Source organism: Ochotona princeps, chromosome 5 (genome assembly GCF_030435755.1).
Source record: "Ochotona princeps isolate mOchPri1 chromosome 5, mOchPri1.hap1, whole genome shotgun sequence".
Classification (NCBI taxonomy): Eukaryota; Metazoa; Chordata; class Mammalia; order Lagomorpha; family Ochotonidae; genus Ochotona; species Ochotona princeps.
In genome coordinates this window covers 45,441,616-45,464,400 of record NC_080836.1, presented here as the reverse complement: position 1 = coordinate 45,464,400, position 22,785 = coordinate 45,441,616, and the positions used below count along the sequence as shown (strand labels likewise).

The window sequence follows — 22,785 nt, the reverse complement described above, 5'->3', positions numbered from 1 at the left end:
TGATTTGTGTTCTACTGAAAGTATCTTTCTTATCCTAGTTCTGTATAAAAAGAAGAGAATATCATCTTTTTTGGCAGGCAAATTATTCTCCCATTCCCCTCTCTTCTTTTTTTTTAATCTTATCAGTTTGATTTTAAGCAGGCTATTATAAAGAAAGTCAATGCTTATGAAGAAAGGCTGTTTTTCCCAAGAATAGATTTAGGGCCCAATATGATAGCCTACTGGCTAAAGTCCTTACGTTGCATGCACCTTGGATCCCATTTGGGCACCAGTTTGTATCCCAGCTGCTCCACTTCCCTTCCAACTCCCTGCTTGTGGCCTGGGAAAGCAGTTGAGCATGGTCTAAAGCCTTGGGATCCTGCACACATGTGAGAGACCCGGAAGAAGTTCCTGTATTCTGGCTTCGGCCGTTGTGGCCACTTGGGGAATGAACCAGTACTCCTTCTCTCTGTAAATCTTTCAAATAAAAATAATTCTTAAAAAAAATAATTTTAAAAAGATCATATATAATGCATGTGAAATTTAAAGAATATGTAGTCATAATCTATGTTATTCTGGCCTACAATTTTAAGTTTCATGATTGTATAAAGAGAAAACAGTTTTGGTGGCTTTAATGTGTATTTGGCTAATTGCTTGTACGAGGTCTACCCCTTGGCATCTTTGGCCCTGTTCCTCTTCCTATAACTTCAGTTTCTCGCTTAGACTCTCTCATGTGTTCTTGATGATTATTCTTGCATTTTGTGCAGGATTCTTAGAAACAAGACAGTTTATCTTCCATACCAGGATGAAATTAAAATCACACTCAAGCATCTCTGCCCTTAAGGATGAGGTCCAACCCCTCAGCGCAATGTAGAATGACCATGTCAACCCTGCCTTTTCCTTTCTGTGTTTCCACATTCACCTTTGTGTATATTTTTGTTTATTTTTAAGTTGAAATTACTATCACTTAAGAATCTGTGGAGTTAAACAGGAACCGGTTAGCCTGGACTCACATACCTTGCTAGGTAGGACACGAACATAAGTTACTCCTCACTAAGGTATTGAAGATTTCTCTGCACACCCCTCCTAAAACTGTTCTGCGCCTCAGCTGTTGACATATGCCTTGTTAGAGCTGTAAGCCAACATGGACTATCCCCAAATCCACTAAGTTCAGTAAAAATTATGCTTCAACCCTATAAACTACTAAATACAAAAATGAAAATAGACAAGAGACAGCTGAATAGTACCCTATAGCCATTTTAAGGTGTATAGCAGCCAGTTGTGTATAAACAAACATTGAAATGTCAATGAAGTAATCACAGGTTGTGGTTAAGAACTTGCATTTTTTAACATATTGGTCACCCAGTACCATGTCATTTAACTCCATAAGGTTGTAAACAGTTGTTGATGTTATATTGTGGCTTTTAATTGGTCAGGATGATATTCTGCCAGTTCTGCCTTTAGACCTGAGATGGTCTCCCAAAGAAACTGTAGAATTTATCTGGACAATAAGATGCTGGACACAATGCAAAGTACATGCTTGCAATGAAAGAATTATGATTGGATTTGAACTGTAATACTGCAACTAGGTGGAGAAATCTACCATGGGCGGTTGGGGGAATCCCAGAGCCTATGAAACTGTGTTATAAAATCAAATGTAATTAAAAAAAAGGGTCTGTGGGGTTTTTAGCAGATATCTCACAAAGATGTTAAGCTCTTTCTTTTTTAATTTTTAAAAATTTTCCTTATTTATAGTCAGTTATAAACCTTATCATGTTGTTGTAAAACAGTTATTATTTATTCAGCAAAAGGACAGAGCGAGATGGAGACACATATACAAACAAAGGCAGAGAAGAAGATACAGAGATGGCAACTTAAGTGGAGATAGATTCCCCTACTCTCATTTGCGAATTCACTCCCCCAGACCTCATAGTGGCTAATGCTGGGCCATGACCAGTCTGGGGCTGCACCCAGTGTTAGAGGCAGGATGGAACACGATTCACATTTTCCCCATGAATCAGGACTCCAATTGCTTGAGTCATCATCATCACCTCTCAGACTGTGCAATAGGGGATAACTGGAATCAGGAGTCAGACCTGAGGGTTAAATCCAGGCATGCAGTTGACTGTAGTTGTCTTCACCATGAGGTTGCAGACTCCTCCTGTTATAAATGTGTGTAAGTGCCTGCCTGCTGTCCTCTCCATGATATGGTTGGCGCTCTATGTCTGCTTCTACATCTGCAGATTCAATCAATCACAGATTTAAAAATATTTGGAAAAAATTTGAGTTTCTAGGAGGATGCATATACTTTTTCCCCTTGTTATTTCTAAACAGTAGAGTTTAACAAATATTTTTACATAGCATTTTTCCTGTGTTAGCAATTGCAATTTCAAGTACTGAAGAGTATATACATAGGTTATACTGAAACACTGTGCCATTTTATTCAGGGAACTAGCGTATCTGAGGTTTTGGGTATTCTCTGGGGGTACTTTAGTTGGTTGTTAGGCAGGGATAAAAATTTTAGAAAATAGCTTCAAGTATACAGTGGATAGGCCCATTTTAAAACACTTAAATGAACTGTAGTATTTGGTACTGTTTTTACTTGAGTTTCCAGATCACTAAGTAGTATCTTAGAAAGAAAATAATTTATAGTAAAGTTTACATTAGTGAAAATCCTACACATTCATAATTATATGAGAGAACTGTTAGAGCAGAGGTTGAAAATGGGATGGCGATAAATCAGATGTAGCTCATCAAATGTGAATAAACTGATACTATGACACACACTCAAGGAAGTGATGGGCTTATGAAGTGAGATGAGTTGAAGTAGAGGTTCTGATTATAGTTCTATGAATTTAGAGTACATATTAATTGCATAACAAAGTATTTTTAGGTTTTCCTGACACAGGAGTTCCCAGGACTACATTCACACTGTCAACCATTAATAGAACTGTGTCAGCGAAAGAATATCCAAATGTTGCTACAAAGAGACTGTGTGTTTTTGTTCAGACTAAATTATGAGGCTAAGAATTGTTAGGATGAGAAAGGAGGCTTGTCTGCCGTGTAACAGGAGTGGCTAGTCTTTCCACGTTGATTGTATTTAGAACATAATGCCTAACTGTGTGCAGAGAGCACTCTACTCAGTATCCTGGGAGAAGCAGGAGAAATAAGAGCCTAGGTCTCCCCTCAAGGCTTCTTTGGCAGAGGAGGTGGGTTGTAGTAAAAGTAGACCTAATGAAAGGATTTAAGAAAAGCAATGCATTAGTAAGTAAAGGGCAAGATGTGACAAATAGAAAGCTAAAAATCCTAAAAATAGGCAAAACAAAAAATGCTATAATGTAGGTGCAGGAATGACTTCCTGGCTAAATGGATTCTGACAAATAGTTGGGGAGATGAAGGGACAAAGCAGGTGCGTCTTGTGTAAAACAAGAAACTACTTGTCTGAAAGAGAATTTTTAGAGATTAGAAAATATCCAAACATGTTTTTCTACTTTAAGGGTTTTGCTTTTTGCATAAAGTTTCTGGGTGAATTACTGTGTTGTTTAATGAGAGCTTACACGTATTTCTGCACTCATGGAGCCTACTTTCTGAACAATGTAAAATACATGCCTTGTTGCTGAATCTGGGTTAGACTAGTATTTGACAAATAGTAAAGTGATAATATAAAAAAAGTGGCTTTTGTTTGAATCTGTAAATGGAATTAAATAATTCAAATTTTATAGAGTTGTTAGAATAAAACAACATTTTTTGTTCAGAATTATGATTTTTAAAATTACATATATTTATGGGATAGGTTGTGATAATTTTATATATACATATATATTTACACATACAGTTTGCAATGGTCAAATCAGGACAATTAAGATTTGCAAATTTTGTATTGTTTCTTGTAAAGATTTATTTATTTGGAAGGTAGATTGGAAGAGAGAGGAGAAGCAGAGTAGATCTAGGCACTGTTCCCTTACATAACAGCCAGGGCTAGACCTAACCAAATCCATGACTGAGGGATGCTGTTTTGGTCTGCAACATGAATGTCAGGGGCTTCAATACTTGAAATATTGTGAATTGCCTTTCCGGTGACAGGGACTTAAATGTTTGAGCTACCATGTACTGCCTTTCTGGTAAGAAGATGGACTGGAAATAAAGGATCTGAGATTTGACCCAGAATTCTGGTTTGAGATGCAGACAGCCCAAGCAATAGCATAGTTCTTTGTGCAACAATGCTGCCCTCGATACTAGTAGTTATTCCTCCTATGTTATTGTATTTTGATACATGTAATTCAACCTTTTTCTCCTTCTGCCCTATGTTTAATAGCCTCTAGTAATTACTGTACTTGTTTCTACTATAAAATCAACCTTTTAGCGTCTGCATATGAATGAAAAGCGTACATTATTTGTTTATGTACCTGGCTTATTATACTTTATATTGATGTTCTGCAGTTTTCTCTCTCTCTCTCTCTCTCTATATATATATATATATACTCACAAATGAAAAGACTTCCTTCTTTTTATGGATGAATAATATTTTATTGTGTATTTGCAGTTGCTTTATCCATTCACACATTGATGAATACTTCTTGTTTCCATGACTTGGCTGTTGTGAATAGTGACATGATACACGTAGGAGTACAGATGCCTCCAGGAGGTTCTGTTTTTTTTTTTCCTTAAATATATACCCATGGTTGGGATGACTGGATCATATGGTAGCCCTAATTTTGTTGTTTTGTTCTGTTTTTGTCAAAATTTATTTTATATATTTGGAAGGCTGAGTGACAGACACAGAGTAAAAGACAACGAGATATTCCATTCATTGTCTCATTCCCCAAAGGTTGCAATGGTCAGGACTGGAATAGGCTGAAGCGGGGGCGAGGAGCTCCATGTTGGTATCACATGTGTGGCCAGGGCCAAGTGTAGGGCCTTCTTCCACTGCTCTTCCAGATGTGTTAGCAGAGAGTGGCACCAGAAACAGAGCAGCTGTGATTTAAATCAGGCATTCTGATATGAGAAGCTGGCATCCTGGCAGCAATTTAACTTGCTGTGCCACTGTTCTGGCCTTCCGAGTTTTAGTTTTTGGAAGAGGTGCTCCATGCTCTTTTCCATAATGGCTGTGCTAGTTAACACTTCCACCAATCGATTATGGGTTCTCTTTTGTCTGTTTACCAGCATTTATTTTTCATAGAGATAATAAACTGTTTTTGTTGTTCTTGACATGCGTGAACATATACATATATTTTAGCAGCAAAATTGAATTTTGTTTCACCAAAATATTGAGGAATCATCTGAAAATATATAATACTGTTATATATATGTTACTTCATTATTGGTCCTGTCATATAAAAATACCTCTAATGTGAAAATTTCCTTTTTGGAGATAAAAGACCTACGTCAAAGAATAAGTCTTAGACTGATTCTCTGAAATTGAACAGAGCCCTTTCTTCAACATCTTCCTTGGGCTGTTCCAGGCCTTATGCAAGCTTGATTTCCTTGATACTTGCAATAATTTCATGAGTGTTAGTCAAATTTTTTGTTTCCATTATGTATCTGAAGAAATTGCACTCAGTTGACAAGGTAAAGTGAGGGGTAAAGTAACTACTGATGATGAAAAGATAGGCTCAAGAATTCTGAATGAATGCCTAACCTAGTTTCAAAGCACAGTAAAGCATAGTCAATGGGACACCGAAAATGGATTGCTGGAATTGGAGATACCCCTCCCCCATTCTAACTACACATGCCATTTCATTAATTTCTTATTCTGTTGACTATGAGAAGTGTATGATTCATTTTTGGCAACTTTTATAGCCATATAGAGTCACAGAATACTGAATTTTGTTCTTCGTGATTTTCACGAAAAAATCTGGAAACTTCAATTTTCAAGTGTTCCAAGGAGATGAACTATTCCACTTAAACAGTTAGTTGTCTGCCAAGTGTATTTTGAACACTTACAGAGCAGGCTTATTTCACTGTGATTAATACAGGAGTTGGACAGTGTTTTATGATGAAGGATTTATTCCAGTATTCAGCAGGCCTGTTAGTATGACAGCTGCTTAGATTTCAAACAGTCAGGTTTGAGACCTGCATCGTTTATCTGCATCAGTTTCCAAGGTCTGCATATTCTTTTCTTCAATAACTTTTCAATGAAAATATCAACTTTTCCTTGAAGTCTACCCTGATTTCATCATTAATGTGGAGTTTTTTCAACCTTGGTGAATGCTTAATACTTGTATTTTCATCACCACTGATCTAAGCCCAGCTCATGGAAACAGTGAGCACAGCATAACCAATGGTATTCGGGATGTAGTGTATACTTTGCTTTATGATTTAGTGAAAGGAGATCAAGTAGAGTCTTTGAAACCAGAGATAACACTTTTTCTAAACTGAGGAAAGAAGAGCAAAAAAAAAAAAAAACCCAAATACCATGGATGGCTTGCAATGGGGAAATCTCAACTGAACTTGAGCTGTGGTTATGCAACAAGGTGGAGGAATCCACCATGGTGGGAGGGTTTGGGGAGGGGTGGGGAGAACCCAAGTATCTATGTAACTGTGTCACATAATACAATGTAATTACTGAAGTTAAATAATAAATAATTAAAAAAAAATTATGTAATTATCATGGGCTTTTAAAATGTTGATTTGCCAAAAAATGGCTCCAAGTACAGCAGAATCTTACACTGCACAAATGGTATCCCCATGCCTGCATTCATTGAATTTTAGTAGTACTTTTCTTTTAAAACCATGATAGACATAACTAGATAAGGAGCAAATATAAGTACATCAATATTAAATGTATTAATGCATATTTGTGTTTAGTGTATACCTGCTGCCTACAGGTTCTATTCTGAGAGATTGAGTGATTGGAGGTTTTCGAATTCAAAGTAGGGAAACATGGAGTTGTATTTTCTCTTTCTGCCTCCTCTCTCAAGAAATGCAAGCTTGGTAGGTGTATAAAACATGTTCAAGTGTGAAGCAGTAAAATGAGCCCTGCCTGGGAGCAGTCTAGATAATGAAATGGAAAATTTGGATCCAGGTTGCTGAGAATATCAGTCTTCCTTGTTACCACAACAGTCATGCTGTCGGGTAGAATTATGAGAAATTCCTCTTCTGCCAAAGACTGAGGGTCATTGGGTGAGTCATGGCTGAGGAGCACTTAGGAGGTTTAGTGCAGCTTGTCAAGGTGTTGTGTACTCTGAAGGGACTTCCCCTTTATCAGACTTGACTAATGTTAACATTGAAACGCGTTGTTTTTTTTTTCATTTCGATTATTTTTAGTTTGAAAATTTTCTTGTTGACCATGAATATTTTTAGTTGTGAACCTCCATCAACTCCCCAAAAACATTATAGTGAAGCTTTTAGGTATTGTAACAAAATCCAAAATAGTTATTCAAATTTTGAGATACATTGAGAAGTGTCTATTATTAAAATTATTTTAATGGAATAAAATAGTAAGTCACACATATCTGGGCTCTTTAATAATGTAAGTTCTTACAATGCCTATATTACAGTTTAATTTCTTCCCCTTTATATTTAACATCCTTATTTTAGTTGATTGTTAAAGTGATAATTAATGGGTCGAATTTGTCAGTATAGGACCTCAAGGATAGCCTTAAAATCTACAGTGCAAAAATTTTATCTGTTGAGGAGATAAAATCAATGAATATACCTTAAATTCTTTTATTATATCATAAAAATTAAAGTCAGCACCTTAGCTTTCATTATTGTGCCTCATGTATTATGTGTCAAGTATGCATTTATCAGTTTATGAACAGAATAAATTCGGTTCATTTATGTATTTTTAAACTTTAAGTTGGCCTATGTGGACGGTTGGTTATCTACCATATGTTGAAATGCTTTAGTATAGACAAAGCTGCCTCATTAACCAAGATGGCATTGAATTGCACTGTTTTGGAAAAGAAAAGTTAAGCAAACTAGATGCCTGCTAATCTGCTTCTTTAAATATCATAAACAAAAGTATCAGAATGTGTTTCCAAGGACAAAGACGAAATTTTCCGGGCTTTGATTGGTTGTTGCCTTGTCCTGTCCCACGGCCATCCTTAATTGGCTTGGGGTGGATGGGAATCACATAAACAGGGTGACATTTATTACTTCCCTGGTTGTTCTTTTGCACTGAGTCCTGAAGTTCCCAAGGAGTAACCGTTACAGATTCTTTCATTTCGTCCATGACCTGCAAGGGGAAATCATGCTAAGGGAGGCAGGCATGAGTTTAAGTGCAAGAAGAGTCACTCTGCCTGCAGTCACGCCAGTAGTTCTGCAGAACAGGGTATGTGACTGATTTCCGCTTTTTGTCTTTCACTTTTCTTACTTTTTTGCTACTGTGTGTTTGTTAATACCTCGGGAGCTTTAGTAACTTATTCTTGAAAGACACTGTATACTTCATTGAGGCTATAAGATGTATTACAGGTATTGAACAGCACACATGTTTCACTGGGACATGGCTAGAGTGGAAAGAGAAAAAAGAAACCATGTAAAAACTAGTTAGTTCTAAATTTCAGATTATTGTGATTTAGAAACTATGAAGAAGCTTTTTGGTTTTTGGTTTTTTCCCCCTTCTTCTTCTGTGACTTTAGGCCTTTTCCTGTAGCTAAGTAGAAAATCTGCTAGCTGTTATGTTTTAAATTTGTTTCTGTGGAATGGTTTGTTTCAGTATAATTCTTAATACATCCATCTCTTCATTGTTGAATGGACTATCTAGTTATTTTATTGTTTAAATGTCACCAGTTCATAATCTTCAAGTTTCAATCCATTTCTACTGACTTTTGTCTTTATCTTAACAAAAACCTTCCATTAAATTCTTCTCTGAAAGGATTTCTGTTAATTATTAATGTGATCAATCATGTGTATGAAAATATTTATTAGATGTAGTTAATGTTATAAATATTTTTATGTCTTGTGATATTGCTTTTTACTAAATGTTAAATACACCTCGTAATGTAGCTAAATTTCTATTATAAGTGCACTAAATATAAACATTCTCTTCAAACAATCAAATCTGTTGCATGGAGGGAAGGAAAGTACGGAAAGCTGTTTTGGGCGATATGGTTTCTGTATGGTTTGGGTGGCAGTAGAAACTGTAATGTTTATTTCTGCCTTAACCTGTTAATGGTTAATTGTTAACTATTAGTGCATTCCTTTAAGTCAGAGGTGAAGTTGTTTCTTTGAAACATGACAAATCTAACAAGTAAAATGTCTTTTAAAGGAACATTTGTTTGTGTGTTGTCTTTAATATTTAGGTTTTCTGCTTCTTTTTTTTTTTTTAAAAAAAAAAACCAGTTGACCATTTATTTCCCGGGGTAGATATATGAGAATTTATCCAGCATGTTTTTATTATCTTATTTGTTGACCTTCTCTCAGCTTAAGAAAATTTAATTGTTTTGCTACAAACTTAAATCTTGATTTTGAATTGGAATTAAGAATGCTAGAAAAATGGCAGTCTAGTTTGTCTGACTCATTTGGGGCATGTGGAAAAAGTTTATTAACCTATACCAAGCACTTTTTTGTGGGTTTGAGTTCTACTTTATCCAGGTAATATTGCAGTTAAGACTGACCAAGAAACTACGTGTTTGGTTTGTTTTGGATGACATATTGGTCTGGTGGAAAGCATAGCATCTAGACTCTCTGTGTATTTGCCATGTGGCCTTGTGAAATGATTTAACCTCCAGGAGTCATTGCTTCCTCATTTGTTCAAGCTATTGCTTGTTCAACAATAGCTGAGGAGTTTTCAAAAAATCATTTATTCAGTCTTATTTATCTCTATAATTCTAAAATTCAGATAATGTATTTTATACTCTGTGGCCAAATGCTAGGTCATTTTTAGATACAAAATAAAATGTTTTTAAAGTGCTATCATTTTCAGGGACTATCAAAATACATTAAGCCCAAATCATGTTATTCCTTTGCAACAAGTTCACAAGATAAATGCTCATATAATTTTGTACTCTATTATTTACTGAAATAGCATATTTGCTATTTCTTTCTCTTGACATTTTAACGTGTGGAGGAACTATTTGTCTATTAAATTTCTCTGAAAATCTCAGTATCTTTCTTGTGCTCAAGTAATTGAATTTTCCTTACTAAAATATTAATATTATGTGGTTATATAAAAAACAAGTTTTATTCTTATTCAAGATAGGAAGCTTCTCTACTTATAAAATTACCATACATTTAACAAGATCTTAGAAATAGTACAACCAGTTCTTAGGTATTTCAGTGGTAAATTCTCATTTACCAGCAATACAGGTGTTTTTTCCACAATTTGGTATAAAACTTGTTCATCTTGAAGCTGTCGTTCTTTTTTTTTAAAGTTTTATTTATTGTTATTGCTAAAGAGATTTATAGAGAGAAAACAAAGAGGAAGATCTTGCATCCACTGATTTACCTCCCAAGTGTCTCCAATGGCCAGAGCTGAGTCAACCCAAAGTCAGAAGCCTTTTCTGGTCTCCTACTTGAGTGTACAGGGTCCCAAGGCTTGGGGACATCCATACTGCTTCTCCGAGCCACAAGCAGTGAGCTGTTTTGGAAGAGGAGCAGCTGGTGCACATATGGGATAGTGGTGCTTGAAGGTGGATAATTGAAGGAGCGCCTGCCCCTTGAACCATGCTTTTACAAGGCAGTTTACTGGCTGAAATCCTAACCATTTGAATGGTTGAATGCATTTCTACAATGGCTCAGTGATGTGACTGAGTTGTTTCTTACCTATAGGTGCCTCACTTCTCTTGGGAGTGCTTAGGAACTTGTTGTACATGGTCCTCAATGTGGTAGGGTCAGTTTTGGTGTTTGATGAACAGGGCGTTTCGTTAGACTGTCACTTAATTTTTCGCTTTTAATTCTATTAGGATTGGACTTCCCTGACTGCAGTGCATTAGACTTGTAGCAGGGAAAGTTAAGTCGTGTCCCTCAGAAGTGATCACTTCCTCATTAGTCATTCAGAATGACTCGTTTACTTCATGGCGTTTTTCTCAGATACCTTTGCTTTTTCCTGTTTCTTTTTTTCCTTCCTTTCCTATTTCCTTCTCTCCTTCTCTCTCTCCTTCCGCTTTTTTCCTCTTTCTCTCCCTCCTCCCTCCCTCCCCCTCACTGTTTCTTTTTCTTTCTTTCTGCAGATGAGAAGACTGAGTCTTTTGGGTGTTGAGTGACTTAAGCAGGGTCACCCAGAAGGTCAATGCAGAGCTAGAAATAGAATCTAGGTCTTATGACTTCCAGTGTGTTTCTCCTGGATATGTGTTACCTCCTGAAATGAATGTTAATGAAATTGCTGTATGGTGTGTATAATTGCCATTCAGCTCCAAGTCTGAAATTAGCTTAGGCAGATCCTTTCATCTTCCTCTGCATCTCCACCAACTCCCATATGTTCTAGCATAGAAAACATTTTATTCAGAAAGCAACTGTGAGCAGCTGTGGGGTGTGTGTGTGTGTGTGTGTGTATGCCACCTAATGGAAAGCTAATTTACACCTGAATCCCTGGATTGTCACAATACATCAAGAAAACATTGTAAGGATCCTGGAAGTTAACAAAAGACTCAAAAGCATTGTTATATCTGAATTACATAAAAATTAAAATTGATACTGTTTCAGGAAAACTGCAGTCAGTGGCATGTATTCCCGATTTTGTGGGTCTGTGTGTGTAATCCCTCCAAATTGTTTGCAAGAATGTTCACATCCATTGTCTACATGACAATTTATGACATATGTTCCTAAGCACACACAAACTTGAAGCAATCTAAATGAAAAAGAAGCATGACATGACAATAGATTCTTAAAATTTGCAGTCTTTAAAAATTACAATTCCCACATACACTCATGCTTTGAAAGTCCTTGGTGCTTATCTGAAAATGATCTTGTAGAGAAAGAGTGCAGATCATCAGATCTCTATTTTTCCTAGAAACTTTTCCACATTTGGAGTCCCTGAGTGCCTAACCTGCAGTATGGTGTGGGCCTGCATGGCCCCATGGTTCCAGTAGCTTCACAGGAGCCCTCCGCTGGGGCACCCCTTTCCATGAGTGCATCTTGTAATAGCTTTACATGCGCATGTCTCTGTTTTCTTGCTCCCAGAGTTACACCTGTGGTCTCCACCAGCACCTTCCTCCACTTGTCTAAGCCTCAGCCCAGGCTGTGGTCTCCTCCCAAAGCCTTCTGAGGCTATCCCTTTTTATTTATCTTCTCAGAGTCTTGATTCAGTGCCGTCACACAAGCCTTTGTTACTCATTTGTCAGGTTGGCAGCAAATACCCTGTCACATCAATTTTATTTTTACTTTTTATACTATTTTACTTTTTTTTTTATTACTTTTCAATGACTTTTTATTTTTACTTTTTATATTGTATCTTTCTACCTACACATAAGTGTATGCTTTACTTCTTGAGTTTTCAAATTTATCAGGTGATTATCTCTGTATCTTTTTATATTATTTTATATATTCATTCAGTAAAATGCTGTTTTTTGTCATCTATTGGCAAAAATTCAATTTCACATAAGCAAAAAAACTTGAAGTACAGTAGAATTAGCAGGGAAGGGAATTATCTTCCTTGTATTTTGCAAGCAAGATTAGTCCAAAACCATTGACGCAGCCTCATAGTATCCTCAGGTAGCCAATGTCCTTGCTTTCAATTGTATTTTCCTGGTATGAGTCCTGTTACCTTTTTATGGAAAGATATATGCAAATTTATGTCATTCTGCTCACATTCTTGGCACAGAGAATGGGTGGACCTAGGGCAAGCTGGCTAGGCTGCTTTGTTAACATGACATTCTTGATAATCAGGAGCTTTGTCTTCCATCATGTTCTGGTGTTGCATGAAGGAAGCCAAAAGACACAGACCCCATGCTCAGGACATTGCCTGCTCTCCAGATTCATTAGGAAGGAAGTAGGGAGCGGTGACTACTGTGCGGACATTAGCACTTCCACCACAGGTGCCTTAAACTCACTAGGCATTGAATAAATATTTCATCTCAATTTCTTAAAAATGATTTATCTGTTTTTATTCGAAAGTCAGAATTATAAAGAGAAGGAAAACACTGTTAGTTCTAAGCATATTGGATAAGGGACACTCAACCTGTAGTTACCATTATGTGATAAACAGGGTTTTTAAAAAGATGAGATTGAGCTCTTTAAACAATGAGCTAACTTTGATAGTTCATTCTTAATATTTGTCTCTCTGTTGCTTTTCTTTTGTTTATTCCCAAGTTTTATTTACATGATGGTGAAAAACTACATACTCAAGTCTTTTCATTATCATCATCTGGAGCCAACTTATCTGTATGGGCAATTTTGTGTACTCACAGCCACCCACACAGACCACTGAAAATAAAAAAAACAACTAGATTAAGGTCAGTACTGAATACACATTCTCTTTAATTCTCATTGAGCCCTACAAGGAAGGTGGCCAAACCCAATTTAGGAAGAGGAGAATTGGGTTGGAGGAGCTAGGTGTCTTCCTTAACAACTGACAAAGAACGGACAGGAACCCATGTTTCAATTCCATGCAACTCAGAATTCTACCCATAAAAATCACTGGGCCCCATGCACTGCAGAGCCGTCCCTCACAGTGCAGCTGCAGTTCCTTTTCCTTGGCCCTGCAGGCGGGTTCAGGTACGTATTTCACTTCTCTGCCATTCTGCCTTTTCTCCTCTAAGTTGTTTTTCCTTTGCTGTGCTCTCAGTCTTTCCTCCAAGATGTAATGAATAAATCAACGTGTTAGAGTTCCTTAGCATTCAGCAGGACTCTTGGGATCACTTGGAATTCACTCCTTACATCTTATATTTTACTTTCAAAAATTACAGTGACTAAATCCTTGCCTCATATGTGCTGGGATCCCATAGGGACACTGGTTCACATCCTGGCTGCTCCATTTTCAAACCAGCTCCTTGGTTATTGTCTGGGAAGACCATAGATGATGGCTCAAAGCCTTGGTACCCTGCACCTGTGTGGCAGGCCTGGAAGATGCTCCTAGCTCCTGGCTTCAGATCGGTTTAGCTCCATCTGTTGCAGCCACTTGGGGAGCGAACCAGAAGACAGAAGATCTTTCCCTCTCTCTCTCCTGTTTGTAAATTTGCCTTTCCAATCAAAATAAATAAATCTTTTTAAAAAGTACAGTAATAATCACCAACTTCCACTGTTAGATATTAGTTGGCCAGCGTTTTTCCCATTTTACAGTATGAGCCATCCATGACTTGTAACTGACAATAAACCGCTCATAGAGCAGACTCCAGAGTCCCAGCTACTGTAGGCACCTGGACTGAACCTTCGTGAGAACAGATGCTGGGCCTCATTCTGTTTGGTAAATTACAATGCATGATACATGCTTGGCAGGGAAAGCAGATTAAAAATAGCCTTGCTGATGAACAGTCTGAGACTTTTGCTTGGGGCAGTCTGTAAGGCAGGCTGTCCTGGCCCTGCCCCAGCACCCTAAGCCAAATCTTGAAAACAAGAGTCTCTTTTTGGCAGAGAAAAGAAAAAAAAAGACTTCTGGAAATTTCAAATACTAGCCCCCTAGAAAAGATAAAAGTTTTCCATCCCTGTCAGATATTTGCAATGCTTGCCTCTAAGATAGTTCCAAAATGAGAATTTGAAAATCATTTTGACCAAACAACAACAACAAAAGTTGTTAGAAAGTGTTTTTGACCTCCTAATCTGACATGCAACTAGGATATATACTTGTGTTTGAAATGGTTCAGGAATATTGTTTTATAGTTTCAAAAGTCAAAATAGTATGGTTAGTCCTATCAAAATTTTAACAAAAAGTTTGGCATTACAATCTAAATATCAGTGAATTTTTAAATGCATGTTACACTATATGTTTTCTATGTATTACACAATATTTAGGGGACCACAATTTCTTTACAGCAAAATACATTAATGCTTTTAATTGCATTTTTCCATAAATGTTTGAAGTATTCTCACATACACATAATCTCTTTATTGTAATTTAAGATGTAAAATTTATTTGCCATAAATATTCATGAAATTGAGAGCTCTTCAAATAGACGTGAACGCTATTACATGCTTACAGTTGTATCAAGTAGAAACTTCACAGTGTTAACAATATTATGGTTCTAATTTTCAAACCCTTTTGTTTTTCTGTTTCCATCAACTGAGAGATAAAAGCTCCCTCTTCTGGCTGATTCAGGATTTGCAATTTTTCTAGCAAAAAGCTGAGAAAAAAAAAAAAAACCTAAGAAATGCAGCTTATCTTGGCATTCAAAAAGTTAGGTGGTCTGGGGGCATGCATATATACTTATGTTCTCATGTTTAGTTATTTAATTTTTTAACAGTATGTTGCATAGAAGCAGAAGCTGAAGTCATCACAAAGTTTGAACAAGATGATTTAGAAGGAATTGAACTTCAGGTTTTAACTGAGATGGGGTGCCTGGCTAGTTCTAGCAGGCATGCCTAAGGCCAGCAGACTAGGCTATCTCTCCAGCCTCAGCTTCTTCATTATAAGACAAGAGAAATGGGTGTTCCTCGTTAATCCCTTCTTACCTGTTTTAAGATTTTTCCAAAAAATAGACCTGTTTATTTTTTGAAAGGCAGTTATGCATGGAGAGAGAGAGAGAGAGAGAGAGAGAGATAGAGAGAGAGATAGATCTTCCATCTTCCATCCCCTGGAGAGAGAGACAGAAAGATTGATTGATTCCATCTTCCACTCCCTGGTTCATTCCTCAAATGTTCACAATGGCTGGAGCCGCGCCAGGCTAAAGCCAGAAGGCAAGAGCTTCTTCCAGGTTTCCCATGGGGCTTCAGTGGCCCAAACATGTGGGCCATCTTTTGCTGCTATCCCAGGTATGTTAGTAGGGAGCTAAATCAGAACTGGGTAACCTGGGACACTAAACAGTAATTGTTTTGTATTCTAACAACATTGAGTCCATTTCCTTGACAGAAGTACTTTATGCTTTGTACAGATTTTCCACTGATGTAAAACAAATATTTAGAAAAATGAAAGAAAATTAAAATTTGATGTGTTAAGTCAGTTATTCATACTGCTGTCATAATGTGGGAGTGTTAGGATTTAAATAATTACCTTTTGTATGCTAATTAAGTTTGTAAAATGATAACCCAAATATCATAGAAATACTGGACATAGCATCTGTGATTGACCGTGTGGTACATTAAATCATAACAAACATTATTTTGTTGCACATTTAAAAATCAATGAAATAAGTCCAATAAAAGTGCTTCAGTTGATACCAGACAGGTGAATAATTGAAACAAATTCTGATATTTCCTGGGTCTAATGAAGAGTATTAACTTTCCTCTTCTCATGTTTTCCCTGTCTCTATTCTAACACTTCTCCCTTCACCTCTCCCCAACTTGTTCTTTTTCTCACTGAATGAGCCAGCATTTAGAAATGTCTTATGCTTATTCTGAAATAAAATATTGCTTAAAGACTCAAGTGAAACACTAGACAAAAATCTTAATTCCAACATAAGTAAGACTTGTCATTTTCTGATTTAAATATGAATGCACATCAGCATTTTGAAGGTTTTCATTTCAAATATGAATTATTCAGCTTCAGTATCTTAGCAAAAATTACATGAATTTTAAAAACATGGAAGCATCAGAGAATACCTGGTGGGTGAAATCATTAGAAACATTAGTGTGGCTGGTGTTAGGCGTGGTGGTTCATGTCTCAGTTGTTCTGCTTCTAATCCACTTCTCCACAAATTTGCCTGGGAAGAGCAGTGGCAGATGGTCTAAGTGCTTGTGCTATGTGTGTGAGAGTCCTGGATGAAACTCCTAGCTTTTGACTGACCCAGCCCTTGTTGTGGCCATCTAGGGAGTGAATGAGCAAATGGAAGATCTCTCTCTTTGTTTCCTCTCTTTGTGTATAACTTTTATAAATAAATTAAGAATAAATATTCTTAGAGAAACATTGGTATAATTTTTTTTTGTTTGACCCACTCTAAATGATTTTGAATTTAAGTGCTAATAAAGTATCAGAAACATGTTTTGGGATTATAAGATATTTTATAAATTAGTTTTAATGTTTTCCTTCTTTTTATAATGAAATCGGAGCAGTTTCTTTTGTTTTTCCCTTCCTTCCACATAAGAGAATAAACTAAAAGAATTCCATTTCTCTCTCTGTGGACTTGAGCCTCTGGTTAAACTAGGGCCTTGCTTCTAATCCTTGGTGGGAAGGGAACCAGCAGCATTCTCAGGTGGGAACGCGACAGACAGAAAGGGTGAGGAGCAGGCGTGGACTCAGAGTACAGGAGCCGTAAGGAGATATTTTTGGCCTGCTCTTGCCACAGGCTGCCTGTCATCTCTTGGTTGGAAGTCTAGACAAGGCGTGACTCTGCAGTGTCACTGATCCGTGCTGTCAGGTGTGACCATGCTGAGCTGCTTTCTATGCCAAGTCGAGGGCATTTCCTGTGGCGAGTCTGCACTGGGCCTCTTTACCGTGACCCAGGAAATAGATCTGGTGGACATGTTTTGAAGCTTCATCTGTACATTCTGAATGCACGCCCTGGGCTCCTGGAAGTTCTCTGTGAGCACTCTCTCCCTCTTTAGTAGTGTAGTTCCTAGGATTCTGAATGAGTTCTCTTATATCCAGGAAGCTGTACAGTGTTCCTGTAGAAATGAATAATGTGAGGTTGATCCATCTTGTGAGCTTTGTTTGTAACATCTGTCTCACTTTGATGTTTACCTACTTCTTTTTGTGAATTTGACAGAATTTCAGCTGTGAAATAGACACCAAATTACCAACCAGAGGGGAGTCATGGAAAGCTTCTCTACACAGTGGTTTGTCAGATCTGGAGGAGCAGCCCTAGATGGTAGGGACACCAAGTTCACAGAAAGCCCAATAGTGAAATATTCCTGTGTATACAAGGAGCACAGCTTCATCGATACAGAACAAAAAACAACTGAGGGGGGAAAAAACTACGTGGACCCAGACACTAAAGGAGAGATTTCAAGAGAATAAAGTTGGTCAGGAGCTCAGTGAATTCATGTAATTCTGCTACTGGCTGCACAATCTTTTTTCAGTTAGTGTCTTTTAGTTAAATAGACATACATGATCAAACAAAATATGTTGCTGAGGAGCAGTTTTGAGGAACAGGCATCTGGTACAGACCAACTGGGATGCCCACAGTCTGTGTCAGGGTACCTGGGTTCAAGTCCTGGCTCTGCTTCCAATTGTGACTTCCTGCTGATGCGCACCGGTGGAGACAGCAAGTTGGTGGCTTAAGTGCTTGGGCTGCTGCCACCCAGGTGGGGTGCCTGACTTGAAGTCTGAAGTGCTGGCTCAGCTAGGGCTGTGGTGAGCATCTGGGGAGTGAACCAGGGGGTAGGAGATGGCTATTTCTTTTTCTGTATCTCGATGACTCTTGCCTTTTGAAAAAACAAAAAAAGCAACTAGGTAAGTGGATTAAAAACATCCCTCTGAATGGAAGTAATTTAAGACTTCTCTGATACCTGTTTTCTTTAAACTATATACTGTTTCATCTTAATATTTAACGTATAGCAAAATGATTCAGGGTTGAAATAAGAAAGCAGCAGCTTTTCCAGAGTGGTATAAAGACTTTTGGAACAGTGAAGTTTTGAAAATGCAACATTTTATAATTGCTGTTTGAGTTTGGAATGGGAAATGATGAATAAAGTATTTCACATTCCGTTCAAGGGAATGTGTTGAGTTGCTTAATTCAAAATATCTGAGAATGTCTCTTGTTATCTTAAAACACTGCATTCCTATTTAGAAGAATGTAAAAATTCAGGGCTACTATGTGACCTCGATATAAAAAAATTCCACATGCTTTGGATAACATGCCTATCTATTGCAAATAATTAGGAAATTTTGAAACATTTAAAGATGTTTTGTAATTATTACTGTAGTTCAGTGGTGAACTTTTGAAGAATTATAGAAATAAGCTTCACTTTGAACCTAGTTCACAGCAAACTGGTTATGTTTCCTATTTTCTATTAGTTACTTGTCAATAATACACTTAATTCTATCTTATGTAATATATGCAGTAGTTATATGAATTTTTTAAAGATTTCTTAATTTTTACTTGAAAGGCAGATTCACAGAGGGAAGAAGAGCCAGGGAGGAAAAGATTTCCCATCTGCTGGTTCTCTCACCAAATGGCCACAATGGTCAGAGCTAAGCCTATTCAAAGCCAGGAATCAAGAGCTTCCCCTTGGTCTCCCACATGACTGCAGAATCCCAAGGACTTGAGCTATTCCCCACTGCTTTCCGAGGTCATGAACAGTGAGCTGAATTGGAATTGGAGCACCTGGGACAAGAACCAGCCCCCATATTGTTTGCTTATACTTGAAGGTAGAGGATTAGCCTGTTGAGCTATACATTATATGAATTTTAATGTGTGAGTAATACAACATATGTTAATAAATTTGGTTCTGCTTAAATGTGCTTTTAATCACAATGACATCATACTTACCATGGTGTTTACATTATTTTAGAATAAATATTTAATTTTTATTTATTTAAAATTGAATTTAAATTTTCCCAAAATTTAGACATTAGCACCAAAAAATAACTTTCTCTACTCTTTTTGTGTGCTTGTTTTCACTTCATCCTCTGTATTCTTGCTTATTCATGTACACTTAACCTGTGCTCATTGTTTTACCTGCTTAAGGAGAATCTCATTTCTCCATTTCCTTCTTGGAAGAAACAAAGGATAAATGGAGCACATCTATGGAGTAACTAATTGCTTTCCAGTTGTGGTGGCACTATGGCAATGCCATTTCAGCTAACAAACCCTGGACTTGTTTCAGATATTCTAATGTGAATCCAGATTGTAAAAGGACCTGGCTATCTATCCATCACCTTCCCAATCCCTCAGGCCAGTGGCAAGGAGGAAGAAGGCCAAGTGCATCGTCTTCACTCCAATTATTCTTGGGACTTTTTAAAGAGTGTGCTCTTAGGTTCTGACTTTTGGGTGATTATTGCTAAGAAATTTTATGTGTGTTTTGAAGGAATGCTGATACATGTTGAGTTGACTTTCAATTTCTATATCCTTGCATATTCTTGTGTATATATACATATACACATAAGAACATGTAATATATACTATATGTAATATAATATATAGTATATATTTAATATATATACAAGAATATAAGATTAGCCTGTGCTTCCATTTTAAATATTTTGTCTCTTAATCTAGAAGCTGTAGTGTTCTCAAACTTTTATCCTGAACATTACCATGTTTTGTTGTCTGAATTTTAACATTGTTGTGTCTACTTCTTTAAAATGGATTCTATTAATTTTCAGTCCCTTTCCCCCACTCAACTTTTTAAGGAGGACAGTGTAGGGGAGGTGTTGATGGAAAAAGTATGTAAACATGGGTTGATAGGATGTTGGCCAGAGAATTGCTCCACTCACATTTCAACAGATCCCTACTGAGCTAACTGTGACCGTGTATTAAATTTGCTTTGCGAGATGCCGTTTGCTGTGAGGGCAAATGTTTGAAGGCATAAACTCCTCCAAAGGCCAAGGTTGTTCTGATTGTTAGGAGTGCAGTGTCCTCGAAAGGGCTTCCAACCCAGCCAGTGTGTACAACCTTAGCCTTCTCTGTTTCTGCAGCTGGGCTGGTATAGAGACTTACCAGTGGCCTATAGCTCTGGCAGGTCAACTTTCAGGTTCTGATGAAGAAGAGTTTGTTTCTTTTCTTAAGTCCATACAATTTCAAATGATCTTGAAGATAAATGGATAATAATATTCTTACCCCAGTCTCCCCCCTTTATAAAGCCAAGTGAGGATTTTGTTCACTGAACCATAAAGGTATGATATACCTTTGTTAAACAGCACCATTAACTATTCATATGTAGAGTAAACAGGATGCCAATATTTTGTTAAAATGCAGTGACTCTGAAGAACAGTTATATTATATCTACATGATCACAAGTCTTTCACTTAGTTTTAATCCACAGTAATCATGTCACTTTTGTAATAGGTTGACGTTTTTTCTTATGTGGGAGTGTTTAGTGAAAGCATCATTTTTTGGCAGGAAGCCTGTTCAGTGCTAATAAGAGAGTTAAAGGTTAAATTAGTTTTTCTTCCTTTTCCATATGTTTTAAGGAGAGAAAGAAAGAAAAAGAACAAAGGCACTCCACTGATAAAGGAAGGAAGTTTCATAATATAAAACAGATCTAGAAGTTGACAAGAATTTACTGCTAGAAAGTATCACTCATAGATGAATGTATATTTTGTACCAATGTCAGAATTAGATTTTTAAAAATACAACCAGTTGAAATGGAGTTCAAAATGTTTTTCTCTCAGCAGGTGTTATTTATTTTAAAAACTGAGTAAACACATCTATTCCAGTCTTTGTTTCTAATTTGCAGTGACTTAATCTGAATGATATAATGGTATTTGACAATTGGTTAATTTTTCCTTTTTCCTTTTTTCTAACTTTGCCTATTGCTGTATTCTTGTCATTGTTTTGAATTCATAGCATAGATATCAGAGCATCTCTTGTTTTTCATTCTATTTTTCTTTCAAAAAAAAAAGGATTTATCTATTTAGTTTAAAAGCAGAGTTGGAGAGGAGAGAGAGAGAGAGAGAGAGAGAGATTGATTTTCTATCCACTGATTGATTCTGCAGATGATCACAACTGTCAAGGTTTCACCAGGCAGAAATCAGGAGCCTGACATTGTGTCCAGCACTTGGATGACCGGGGCTCAAGTACTCAGACCATCATCAGCTTCCCAGGAGCATTAGCCAGGAGATGGGACAGAGGCAGAGGAGTCAGAACCTGAAGCAGTGCTCTTACTAGATGCTGGAATCGCAGGCAGCAGCTTAACATTCAGCAGTGCAGCCCCATACAGTTTTGTTTTGTTTTACTATTTTATTTTTTAAAAAGCAGTTGTACAGAGGTACAGGAAACCTTCTAAGTAGCCACCGGTCATTTTTTTTTTTCACTATCCCATCCCCCTGTCCTGATCTGGTATGTACAGCAGAGAGCTGAAAGAATGACTCATCATTGCACGCATGTGGAGGAAAAGTTCCAGGAGCAGCCACTGGTACTTGATCCTCCTAGCTGGAAGCACAGCAGCAGGGCTATGTAAGGGAAGGCATCCTTAGAATTCAGCCAATTTTCTAGCACAGAGACAAATACTGAAAGCATGCCCTGAAGAGGAAAAATGTACTCAGATGTGGGTACAGCAAAGCACTGAGACTTTAAATGAGACGTGGAGAATGTCTGGTCCACAGGCCATGTAAGTATTGTGAAAATATTGTCTGGCTCTGCCAAGGCAACCACAGATCAGACTCAAAATTCACCAAGTTTTTAAGTTGATAATTTAGTTGATGTTATAAATACCCAAATGCCTTTGGCAAAAAACAATGCTGCCTATCCAACGGAAGTGGCATCAGAGTGAACAACATGTATGTCTTAATCAAGAGGAGCTGAAGAGAAAATTTCAGAGATTATCTGATTTTGATGGTGCATTTTTCATGACCTTCCTTTTGTGCCCTTATGCTATCTCAGTGACTCCTGAGCTGCCATACTATTTTAGTTTATCTGTGATTTTTATGATGAAAAATCATATGCCTGTTGCTTATTGACAATAATTTTGATTTCTTCAGCTCCAGAATTTAAGTACATAGTTCTTGTCTGAAAACATTTCTAGAGTCTTTTGTATAAATACATGTTGAGTGTATATGATGTACAAATCACTGTATTAAATGACTTTGCAGAATGTGTGAGGCTCACTCTGTCTAGTACTGACTGGATTAGGTCCCAATAATGCAATGAAATTGGAAAATAGACTTCAAATATCTTGCTATCATAGTTGAGGAGGGAGACATGCAAACTGAAAAGTGCAAAATGAGGTTATAAC

At 37.1% G+C, this 22,785-nt stretch overlaps 1 protein-coding gene across 2 annotated transcripts in view; it reads left to right on the top strand.

Annotated features, from left to right (window-relative positions):
- Positions 1-22,785, top strand: part of GRB14 (growth factor receptor bound protein 14) — a 120,063-nt gene that overhangs the window by 51,103 nt on the left and 46,175 nt on the right. Inside the window, exon 1 of one of the 2 annotated variants that reach the window (XM_058664566.1) lies at positions 8,061-8,254. The exons of the other annotated variant lie outside the window; for it this stretch is intronic. Within the exon in view, the coding sequence (XP_058520549.1) occupies positions 8,174-8,254 (81 nt within the window). The 5' untranslated portion in view covers positions 8,061-8,173. Of the gene's footprint in view, positions 1-8,060; positions 8,255-22,785 lie in introns of those variants that run through there. 2 annotated transcript variants of the gene reach the window in all.